We start from the raw sequence: 11,695 nt of genomic DNA, 5'->3' as shown, positions 1-11,695 counted from the left end.
GATTTACACAAACTCACATTTATAAGACACAACTTAGGGCATGCTTAATCACATTACTAAAGGATTCTTTTCAGGATTTCTTCAACTAGTGCCTTTCCAAGTGAGTCCAATGATAAAATTCCATTAATACACAATGCACCATAGTAGGAGGAAGGAAAGAGGAAATAAACAATCAGGGACCAGGATCCAGGAGACCTAAGTCTTAGACCTTTCTATTCTCTTGAGACTCATCCCTTACCTGTAAAGTAAGGCCTAATTCTGGACCATCTCTGAGTGCCATGACTTAAATCCTGGTCTACCTCCACGCCATCCCATAAAGTAAGATAGATCCATGTATGAGAAATCTTCTCATCCTCTAGCTCTGCTGAAAACAGCCAGAAAGCCATCAAGTCCCTCAGCCTCAGGGGCTCAGGGGCTCCATCTGTCTTGGAGTTGTCTTCTGCTCCTCCCATTTCACTTTAATCTCCAGCCCATCCACTGCTTCAAACATATCCCCCCTCTGCTCAGCGTTTTCAAGGGTCCCATCTCCCTTGAATTTATTGAAATTGTTATAATCTACCAGATCGGCCTCCCTGCTCCATTAAGCTCATAACCTCAACCGTCTCCTGTTTTCCCCATCATGTTTCCTCTCCCACCTCCAAGCTTTTACTCAAGAAGTCTCATGATCTTTCTCAAGGAAACCTTTCCACATTGGTTGCTCCTGGGGCTGCCACATACAGTTGTACGTGCACAAAGGCATCTGCTGAGGGGTCAAGTTGAGAACTGAACTGCATTCAGCTTACCAATTCTTGTACTGTGGCTCAGAGCTGTGCCTACTGGAGGGATTCCCCTTTTATTATTATTATTGTTATTATCCAAAAGTACCACTTGCTCTCCAAGGTACATGCCAGAAGGAACACATCTGTCCAGAGAGGTTCATACCAAGATTCTTCATAGACCAGCAATGTGGCCCCAGCTGTGCCTCTCCTGCTCTCAATATTCTCTAGTTCCATACCCAATCTCCCATCATCACAACTTGTAAAGTTGCTTTCTTTATCTTATAATATCTGAAAGCTGGGATCATGCCCATTTTTTAGTGTCCTCGTACCCAGCAAAACTTTTTTCTCTCACTCGGTTCAAGCTCAATGATAAATAGGAATTGAGGTTAGATACCAGGTAAAGTCCAGGACCTGCAGGATCAGTAAATCAGGGGAAGGGCTGGTAGCCTCTCTCCTTGTCAGCAAGGCTAGGCTCAGGGCAGCCCGAACTGAGGCGAGGGGCTGGTTGATCCAACTTCTGCAAGGCCCTGGCAGCCCTGTGATATCCCCCTCCAGGAAATGGGGCCAGTTCTATGCAAATGCGTTCTTGCCCAGGAGTTTGGTTTCTTCTCTGGGAGCTCCTGGCACAGTAGAACCAACGTGAGGAGCCGCTTGGCAGGACAGAAAGGGGCAGGCTAGCAGTTCCAAGGCTCTGGTGACAGGGCCAGGCCCAAGAGACAGGGGTGTTGACTGGGGCTTTAACAGCCCTCTTGATGCCAATCTCGCCTGAAAACTCGATATTTCCACTTGGAACAAGAAACAGGGGCAAGAGGGCTGGGGAGAGGAAGGCAGTGTATCAGGAGTGCCCCCTACAGGTCTCGCTGGATGGCACCAGAACAAAGGAAGGAAGGACAGGCTTGGTAGGGAATCTCTGTGAGGAGGAGGAGAAAGAGGAGAGGAGGGGGAGGAGGAGGCGGGAGGGGAATAAAAAGAGAGGGAGCAGGAGGAGGAGAAAGAGGAGGAGAAAGGGGAGAGGGAGGGGGAAGACGTAGGGAGCTTTACTGAGTACTTACAATGTGCCAGGCATTGCCTCACTGTAATCCTCATAACAACCCCAAGAGTTGGATAATATGCTTATTCTCAATTCTTAGGTGAAGAAACTGTTTAGAGAAGTAACTTGCTCAAAGTTACCCAGCTGGTAGTAGACAGAATTGGGATTTGAACCCAGGTCACTGCCTCCAGAGACTATATTATTCAGTACTACCTTTCCCAACCTGCCAGTTCATTTCAGAAACTGCTAACCCTCCAGTGTCCATTTCTATCTCTTCCTGCTCTTTTAGCACATACCTTCTTGTTCCAACTCTAACTCTTTTGCAGTGTTGATTTCAAGTTTTTTTTCCAAAATGTGTCAGAAATTCACAAAAAAACAAAAAGTTGATATTTTGACTATTTTATGCAGTTAATAATAACAATTTGAGGTGCTTTGTACATAAATGAGATTATTTTTATGTATAAAAATTTCCTATTGTTATTCATTCTTGAAAAACACAAAAATATAGAAAAATGTACATCTGCTTTCCTAAACTTCCTTTCTGGAAATATTCATTCCAATATATCCAACCATCGCGGCAAAAGGGTTAAGGAATCTGGAGAGAAACAGATCAATATCTTGGATATAATAATACTGGTAATAACAACACCTGGCATTTGTATACCACTCTCTGCTTTTAATTATTTCCCTCAAGAAAATGAGCATTGAAGTATTTCCATTTTTCCAAATTTTTCCCTGGTTTTTATTAGTGTTCCTACAGCTATTTCTATAAATTCATGATCAATTTATATGAATATTTTTATGTTCTGCTTTTCTATGTAACAGTGTGCCTACATGCACAATGACATATATGAACATAGTAACTGATTATATTGCTACGCCACAGATATTACATTACTGAGGCAGTGTAATTGTGAAAACAGCATGGAGGAGTGCCAAAGATGTGTGAGTTTGACTATCTCTGCCATTATCCAGACTCTGTGGTAAATCACCTTTTTCAGTTTAGTGTTCTCGTCTATAAATGAAGAAAATAACACCTATTTCATATGGTATCTTACAGGGTTTTTAAATGAGGTGTTGTCACCTTCATAGCTGATGATCAACAAATGGTTAGCAGTAGTGTCAGTATTATGTCTTTAGGTGTCTTTCTCTGCACTAGACTATGCGCTCCTCCAGGCAGAGACTCATTCATTTCCATAACCACCCCCACATTGCTTGGCACTTGGATTCCATAAACATTTGTTGAATGAATAGTTAGTAAGCCCTAACCTAGACTTTTCTCTCTGTTGGACATTTGGATTGCTTCTAGACTTTTAGCTATTAACAAAATACACTTCAAAGCCCTTCTGTTTATATTGCCTCATTTGAGCTGCACACCTGTGAAGCAGGCCACTATTTGCATATGTCCACACCCTATGATAGATGGAACAACTGTGGCTAAGGAAAGTGAAGTGACTCCTATGGGTCATGTCACAAATCAATGACAAAGATTAACCTGCTTCCCTTCCTTGGGTGGATCTCTTTTCCCTCTAGCTACTTCTTTCTGGATCATGGTGGCCACTCCAAAAATGGAGACTGTGATGGTGGACCTGACCCAAGAGCAACACCTGTACCCAGAGGCCCCTGTTGGAAGGGATGAGCTGCCAGCTCCCGGATGGCCCTTTAAATCCCCAGGAAACCAAATGCCTTCTTCCCAAACACACCAGGGCCTGTATTTTCCCAGAGCAAGGAGCTTCTTAGAAAAGAGCCAGCATGCCGGCCTTTTTTTTTTTTTTTTTTCCTGACGGGGTGAGGAGGTGAACCTCTGAATTGTCCAGGAGGAGGGAATTGGGCTAAAAATAGCGATAGCATGTCGATCAGCCTCTAGTAATACCCAAGACTGGGGAGGGGAGGGGGATGCTCTAGAGCTGTCGCCAGACTGGTTGCTGTGGAAACAGGAGAGGAGCAGGGGAACCTGGGAAGTAGGGATGACACAGATAGCAAGTCCTAGTCAGAGCTGCTGCCACATTTAGGAGAAACAGCGGTGTCTGCGGCTCCCACCCTCCAAGGGGGCCAGGGGTGGGGGCGGTATCAGGGGCATGGATGCTCACCCCCAGGGCTCTTTGCTGCTGGCTGCTCTCCTCTCCACACACTGTGAGTTGAGTTGCGGGGGACTTGGGTTTGGGCCCCTATTTCCAAGGCAAGCGGGGATTTGGGAGGGCTGGGTCCTGAGGGAGTTTTCACCAGATTCCCTTCCAAAAAAATAATCCCCCTTGCTAGCCAGCACTTCACACTCTGAGAAAGGGAGATTCAGGAAAATGTGGCACTGGGGTCTTCTGGAAAGGGGTTAGAGCATGCACAAGAAATAAAGAGGAATAGGCTGGAGGAACAGGACTCTTTAGAGGGAAGGTGAAGAAATCAAGTCTTTGATCCTGGGATAGAGGTTACAATTTCACACCTTTCTTCCCCCTTGAGAATAATGCAGCCCCCTCTAAAGAAGACAGGAGAGGGGACAAAATCAAAGTAAGGCTCACCTAGACCCCTGGGGCAATGGAGAGCAAGTGTTCTGGGAGTGATACCACTCTGAGGTTCCTTCCCTACCCCTAAGCAGAGAGGTCTGTCCCCGCAGGCCGACTGGGGGTCAGATTGCCTAATAAAAGAGACCATCTAGAAGCCCATCTGGGACTGAAGCTTGGATAAGTGAGACCCAGCTAATTTTCTGCATGACCTGAGACTGACTGGGGGTCAGATTGCCTAATACAAGAGAACATCTGAAGCTGAGATAAGTGGGACCCAAGTAATTTTCTGCATGATGGGTGGGGTCTCTGAACCCATCAATGCTTAGAGATCTTGGGCTGCAGGAAAGGAAAGGAAGGTCCACTGTCGGGGGAGGGGACGACCCTAATCTGCCATTGCATTGGGACTCCTGGACCCTGTGTCCCCTGACTCCTCCTGGAAAATAAATGTGGTGGTGCCCCTAAGCTCTAAGCCATCTCTTGTTGGTTTCTCCTACCCCAATACACACACACACACACACACACACACACACACACAGCCTCCAAAGGTTTGGCTGCAGAGCACCTCACCCCAGAACTTAAATTCTGGAGCATTGGGTTTGGGGTTACATACCCAGGTGGTTTCTCCCCAGGACCTGGTCAAACATCCAGACCATCTGTGGTCCTCATGTCACACTCCTCCCTTCCCATATGTCAGCCAGCTCAGATTTCCTTTAAGGCGGGAGAGAATGATTCCCAGGAAGAAGGAAGGTTGAAAAGTCTCTAATATTTTTTCTAAACCTTTCCTTATATGGTCCATATCTCCTAGGGGCCCCTGGGTGCCTGGGGGAGTGCCCTGGATCTCTCTCTCTCTCTCTCTCTCTCTCTCAGGGCAGATTGCAGCTCAGAGTGCCCCTCCATGTGAATTTGAGGCAAATTTAGGCGGCTTCCCTTGGAATGCGAGATTTGGGCCATATGAGGGAGCTGTTAGGATAATCAGTGAGAGGTAAGATGCTGGGGGTAAAGAACCGGAGGAAAGGGGGAGGTAAATGTGGGTGCTTAGTGCTTCACTGAATCTGATTTACTGCATACCATTAAAACTAGGATAGTAGAGGAATGCAAACCTAATGCATGAGGAATTTTGTGCTTCCTTTACCCATAGGCGGCTGTGTTGATGGCATATCCTCCAGTTCTCAGGCCCAATTTCAGGCTGTCTCCACTGTGCAAAGAACCCAGAGAAAATAAGGTGATTCTACAGCAGGTTAGTCTTCAGGGAGGGGTTGCAATGGGAATTTCCTAGTGTGAGAATTTTCAATCCTTGCCCACTGGAGATTTTCCACTTACTCTCCACCACTTCCATTTCTCCTTTGTAAGTTTGCTGAGTGGAGGAACATGTGGGTGAGGGTAGAGTGAGGTCCAGGGAGAGAGGAACGGGAAAGATTTTCTGTGTGTCAGTCTTGGAATGACCTTCAGAAGAGCCTGGTTAGACCATCAGGTTGAACTGTGGAGAACAGTGATTAAGGGAGTGAGCTGACAATAGCCAGGGAGGGGGTGCAGTAGAGGGAGAATAAATGCCTGCCTTCAAGGAGCCCACAGTCTAATGATTTCAGGAAACTGCCTCCCTGCTGGCGCTTCGCCTCTTGTCCAGGGAAGCCTGTGGAATACTGCACACACCGTTTAGAGATGGTAAGGCCAAGATCTCTGGCACCGCTTTACCCTGAAAAGAATCATCAAACTTGCATAGTGCTATTCAGTTCGAATACGTTATCCCATTTGATCCTCACGATTTTGTGAGCTAAAGGAGCAGCGAGAGTTGTATGTATTGTTCCCATAATGCTGAGGCGGAGACTGAGGCACTTCGTGCCTTGCTCAGGGCCACCCAACCCCCTCGGTTGCTGGTCCGGCTGTCTCGACCTATCCCGCGGGTCTATTAATTCTGCCAATCTTTAAGTCCTTGCAGGAGCTGCGAGGACGCCCAGGGGCAGACCGAGGGCCGGGAGGAAGCGGCGGCGCGGGCCCCAGTGCGCTGGCTGGCGCTGACCGGGACACTGCCCTGCGCCGCCGCCATGGCGCAGGAGAACGCCGCCTTTGCACCCGGCCCCGAAGAGCCGCCGCGGCGCCGCGGCCGCCAGCGCTACGTGGAGAAGGACGGCCGGTGCAACGTGCAGCAGGGCAATGTGCGCGAGACGTACCGCTACCTGACCGACCTGTTCACCACACTGGTAGACCTGCAGTGGCGCCTCAGCCTGCTCTTTTTCGTGCTCGCCTACGCGCTCACCTGGCTCTTCTTCGGCGCCATCTGGTGGCTCATCGCCTACGGCCGCGGCGACCTGGAACACCTGGAAGACACGGCCTGGACACCCTGTGTCAACAACCTCAACGGCTTCGTGGCCGCCTTCCTCTTCTCCATCGAGACGGAGACCACCATCGGCTACGGGCACCGCGTCATCACCGACCAGTGCCCCGAGGGCATCGTGCTGCTGTTGCTGCAGGCCATCCTGGGCTCAATGGTGAATGCTTTCATGGTGGGCTGCATGTTCGTCAAGATCTCACAGCCCAACAAGCGAGCCGCCACGCTCGTATTCTCCTCGCACGCCGTGGTGTCGCTGCGCGATGGCCGCCTCTGCCTCATGTTCCGCGTGGGTGACCTGCGCTCGTCGCACATCGTCGAGGCCTCCATTCGCGCCAAGCTCATCCGATCACGCCAGACGCTCGAGGGCGAGTTCATCCCGCTGCATCAGACCGACCTCAGCGTGGGCTTCGACACAGGCGACGACCGCCTCTTCCTCGTCTCTCCGCTCGTCATCAGCCACGAGATCGACGCTGCCAGCCCCTTCTGGGAGGCATCGCGCCGCGCCCTAGAGAGGGACGATTTCGAGATCGTTGTCATCCTTGAGGGCATGGTGGAAGCCACGGGTGCGGGGCCAGTGAGAGGAGGGGAATGGGGTGGGTGGAGAACCTGACTTAGAAGGGCCTGGATGGGGGTGGGCACTGACAGAGGAAGGCAGGGGCAAAGAGGAGAGGCCAGGTACCGGGGAGAGGATAGGCAGAGAGGCTGGTGGAGTGTGAGAGAGTGAGGTGAGATGGGGGACCTCTGTTGGGAGGGGCCTGTTAGCAGAGTGACTCCACAGAGAGCCCAGAGAAAGCGTGGATAGATTCCCCAAAGTGGCCCTGGCCTGGGGCCTGGGTCTGGGAGGTCTGTGTTGCTGGGAATAGGTGAGAGGGCTACTAGTAGCTACCACTCATCCAGTGATTGCTCTGTGTCCTGCACAACTCCAAAGTATCTTACCCCTCTGAATTCATTCAATCTTAATCTTAAGGAGAACTCCATAAAGGTAACTTCTTGTTATTGTGCTCATTCTTTAGAAAGGAGATTGCCCCAATGAAAGGTTAAGTAAGTTGTCCGCTGCCATAAGCTATTAAGTGGCCATGTGTGGAGAGGACACAGGCAGTCTGGCTTCAGTGTGCTTAGTGGTATGGAGTTGGAAGTAGGGGTTGGGTTCACGGTTTTTGTCATTCTGAAAAGTCCGGGCCACTGGAATTTGGTGGGGAGGGTTTTCCATGACCTGAGTTATTCGTAGGCTGGACTTTAGGGAGAGGTTGATATCTGGCCTCACGTCTGCCTCAGTTTCCCCATTCATCAAATGATTTTTCAGTTTCCATTGACAAAGGAAATAGATGATACTGGCATTTCTAGTAGCTTCCCAGTAGGAACTGGCAATACACCTGTGATGTCAGTACCTCCAACTCAGGCCTACAGTGAAGGGCTTGGGAGCAGGTAGGGAAGGGCCAGTGCCAGGGAAGCAAATGAAGTCCTTCATGACTTGAGATCTAGGAGTGGGAGAAGGATTAGAAAACTGCAGGTGGATAACCAAAGGCCCATGGGCATGCTGCAGAGGTGACTGACTTTGCTGGCTTCCCCCACAAGCTGGCGCCTTCAAACCCCCTGCTTGGCCCCTTCAAGCTGAGCCTTTACACGCCACCCTCTGCCTCAGTGTTCCCCATTACTTCTTCACCACCCCTAGGCTCCCCCTAGCTCTTTCCCTCTTCCATTCACCCTACCCCCTTTCCTCTCTATCCCTCCAGCTCACACCATTTTGCCAGTACAGGAGGCAGCCCCTCCCCTTACAGAGAATTTTCTACCCAGCCCACTTCTCCCTTTGTAACCCCAGACCCTCCCTCTCTTCCTTTCAACTCCTCTCTCCCCATTGTCCCTTTTGCCTCTTCTTCCCCTCCCCCACTGGATACTTCCTATTCCAGACTTCATCAAAGGAACTAAGGATACCAGTGACCCTAAAACGTCTTAGTGTGGGGATTGCAATGGTGGGAGCTGGTCTCTGGTTAGCTGATGTTCAGTCTTCTGTTCCCCCTTGTTCTGAGGTGGACATAGGCTGAGGTAGATAAGGGAGACCCTAGGGTAGGAGGAAAATCACTTGCCCTGTGGGGTATGCCCACCTATTGAGGACAGGACACAGGCTCAGGGCAAGGAGGGTGTGGTGAAGGTAGGGATGGGAGCTTGTCTGAGACAAAGCTGGAAAGGATGGTAATATTTTGGGTGAGAGAGTCAGGATCCAACATGCTTTTGAAAAGCAAGTATAACGAGCCAAAATCCAACAAGATGACATTTAAAAGGAATAAATATAAAAGTCTACATTTAGGCTTAAAAACCAAATCACTTATGTAAGCACAGCATGGAAGAGCTCTGGTGAAAAAGAACTGGGGGTTTTAGTTGGCCACAGGCTTAATGTCATAGCAATGTGATACAGCTTCCAAAATGTTTATGTAATGTAATCTTGGACCCTATTAGCTAAAGCATCATGGCCAGAAAAAAGGTGGTGAGCCCTCTCTCATGCAAGGATCAGGCCACGATTGGAGTATTTAAAACAAAGTGCTTAAAGGATCCTCCTTGGCCATTCTGGTTTACAGTCAAGAAAGTAAAATTTTGGGAAGCCAGGTCACATGAGGAATAGTGGAGGGTGAGAGGGATGTTCACCCTGAAGAAGAGAAGACATGATAGAACCTGAGATTCCTGTTTTTAGATACTTAAAGGGGTGTCATATGTCAGGGGAATTAAACCAGGGAGTAAAATCCTGGGAGGCAGATTTTAGCTCTATATAAAGAACAACCCCACTATTAGAGGCATCATGCAAAGGAGTGGGAGCCTTGTGAGGTGGTGAGCTCTCAATTCTGGGAGGTAATCAGGTACAAGCCAGTTGCCCACAATTGGGAATGCTCCAGTGGGAGCCCTATATGGAGAGGGAAGTTGCACTTGATGATCCCCAAGGCAAATTTCAAGGTTAAGCTCTGATTGGCATCTCTAGTGGAGAGGAGAGAGTGGGTTGGAGATGAAGAGGAGCTGGGCATTGGAAAAGAGATGAGCTGAGCAAGTCCAGAAGTTGGGAGGGGGAGAAAGTAGGCTGGACAGAAGAGGTTGGGCCCTTGGGGAAGGATATAGGGAAGGGTGCTGGGAATAAGGCTGTGGAGTGAGAGGCAGGAGAGGGAAGCCTAGGGCTGGGATTCCCCCTTACTCATGCCCCTCTCCCCCAGGAATGACGTGCCAAGCTCGGAGCTCCTACTTGGTGGATGAGGTGCTGTGGGGCCACCGCTTCACATCAGTGCTAACCCTGGAGGACGGTTTCTACGAGGTGGATTATGCCAGCTTCCACCAGACCTTTGAGGTGCCCACGCCCTCGTGCAGTGCCCGGGAGCTGGCTGAGGCAGCTGCACGTCTTGACGCGCATCTCTACTGGTCCATCCCCAGCCGGCTGGATGAGAAGGTGGAGGAGGGGAAGGGAGTGGGGGAAGGGGTACGGGGAGGGGCTGGAGTTGACAAGAGACAGAATGGCTGTTTGCCACCCCCAGAGGGTGAGTCCAAGGTGTGACCAGATTCCTCCACACCCCTGTGGCAGGGCCAGACCCAGGTACCTGGGGAGCTGGATATTGAAGGTGGAGAAGGAGACAGGCGAGGTCCCTGAGAATGCACTAAGTTTGGAGAATCCCCTCAGAATCTTGAATCCAGGATCCAATGTAGAAGGGAGGGATCCTGATTTCAGGAGAATGGAGGGTGGGGAATGGGTGAACTTACTAGCCTGTCTGTGTTTGACCTTCACATCTGTTCATGGGTGGATGGATGGACAGAAGAATGGATTTATATGGGTTGGATGGAAAGGTGGAAGCAGATAGAGACAGCTGGTGCATAGGTAAATGGACTGACAGACAGGTGATACACTCAGGGCTGCTGCTAACCCATAAAGCACCTTTGTGCAAATTCTAAAAGGCACCCTTTTTCTCCAGACTGATGCCACTGCAGACCAGCATGAGTGGCTTTGGGAGCAGAGTGTGGGCTGGATTTTAGTTCCCACACACCTCCTCAGCCAGCCTCCCTGTGTATGGCACACCTGTCTCACTGGACACAGTAGCCCCAGCTGACGCAGAGGAGAGAAAGCTGGATGGAGGTGGGCAGAGATAAGGAGGGTGCCCTCCCAACCCCACCTTCACCACTGTGACAGGCTGAGTGGGAAGATGCAAGACTATAGAGGTGGATCAGCAGGGTGTGAATTACCTTGTCTACTGGGCAGAGAAACAGGAAATAGGAGCTGCCAGAGTTGGGTCCCTGGGAATAGAGAGCTCTTTTCTAACAGTGGAGTGAGATTTCATAAGTACCTCTGTAGATGTAGGAAGGGAGAGAGAGGTTCTGAGGAGGAAGACGGCCAGGGAGAGATGGAGAGAGTGAGTTCACTAGACCTGAGACATAGGGGCCCTTGGGAAAGTAGAATTAGTCTTAGGGCACAGTGAGAGGAAGTCATTCAAATCGTTCATTGGGTGCCCATTGGCACTGAACACTGAACCAGGCACATGGGGGGTGAACAGTCCAAGACTCTGTCATGCGAGGTCTCTGGTCCTGCTCCCTGCGTAAGAATGCAGGATATGGCCAAAAAGGAATACCAATGGGGGAGTTCATACCACTATAGTCTTGCTGGAGGCTGGGTTGGAGATACAGGAAGCAGGCTCCATACAATGCGCAATCCGCCGTCTGCTTCTCTGCCAACCAACTTACCCCACTTGTTAGCTGCAATCTGCCGTCCGCTTCTCTGCCAACCAACCCAACAACCGCAATCCATGCTTGCTAGCATAGCCATGGCAGTTATATTAGTGGCCAATGGTTAACTGGCTACAGCTGATGGCCAACTAGTTACAGCTGATGGCCATCTACTAACCGAGCCAGCACCTTTCCACGTGAGGCTGAGAGCCTGGAAACTGCTCTCTGGGACTCTGTCCCCACACTCCACCCCTCCAGGGTCTTGCTTCACAACCTACGTAACAAGCATCTTCCGCGAGGGGCCCTGTGTCGGGAACCCAGCTCATGAGAAGTTTTAGTCCAGTTCAAGTAATGTCCCAGGGGTTGTCCCTCGATGTCCACCTTCTTCCTGGGC

The 11,695-nt window shown here is 50.1% G+C and overlaps 1 protein-coding gene across 9 annotated transcripts; it reads left to right on the top strand.

The window, feature by feature from the left end:
• The first annotated feature begins 3,671 nt into the window (after positions 1–3,671).
• On the top strand, positions 3,672–11,277 carry KCNJ9 (potassium inwardly rectifying channel subfamily J member 9). Of its 9 annotated transcripts, none has more exons than XM_033093601.1 (6): positions 3,672–3,921; positions 5,154–5,268; positions 5,425–5,523; positions 5,873–5,948; positions 6,214–7,178; positions 9,810–11,277. In XM_033093601.1, the coding sequence occupies exons 5-6, from the start codon at positions 6,329–6,331 to the stop codon at positions 10,142–10,144; spliced, it is 1,185 nt and encodes a 394-aa protein (XP_032949492.1). In that variant the 5' UTR covers positions 3,672–3,921; positions 5,154–5,268; positions 5,425–5,523; positions 5,873–5,948; positions 6,214–6,328; the 3' UTR covers positions 10,145–11,277. The 9 variants fall into 9 exon arrangements, with proteins under 9 accessions (XP_032949492.1, XP_032949489.1, XP_032949488.1 ...); XM_033093598.1 differs by lacking the exon at positions 5,873–5,948 and adding an exon at positions 4,397–4,467 and having other exon boundaries at positions 5,159–5,268; XM_033093597.1 differs by lacking the exon at positions 5,873–5,948 and adding an exon at positions 4,397–4,467.
• Positions 11,278–11,695: the final 418 nt, after the last annotated feature.

Source organism: Rhinolophus ferrumequinum, chromosome 22, assembly GCF_004115265.2.
Source record: "Rhinolophus ferrumequinum isolate MPI-CBG mRhiFer1 chromosome 22, mRhiFer1_v1.p, whole genome shotgun sequence".
Lineage (NCBI taxonomy): Eukaryota > Metazoa > Chordata > Mammalia > Chiroptera > Rhinolophidae > Rhinolophus > Rhinolophus ferrumequinum.
The sequence above is the reverse complement of the archived record's forward strand: the minus strand, read 5'-3'. Positions and strand labels throughout refer to the sequence as shown.

Excerpts from the sequence above, each read along its gene's own strand:
- KCNJ9 (XM_033093603.1), top strand. The coding sequence starts at position 6,329 with ATGGCGCAGGAGAACGCCGCCTTTGCACCCGGCCCCGAAGAGCCGCCG. Across the intron at positions 7,179-9,809 it reads GGGCATGGTGGAAGCCACGG|GAATGACGTGCCAAGCTCGG; the intron begins GTGCGGGGCCAG and ends CCTCTCCCCCAG.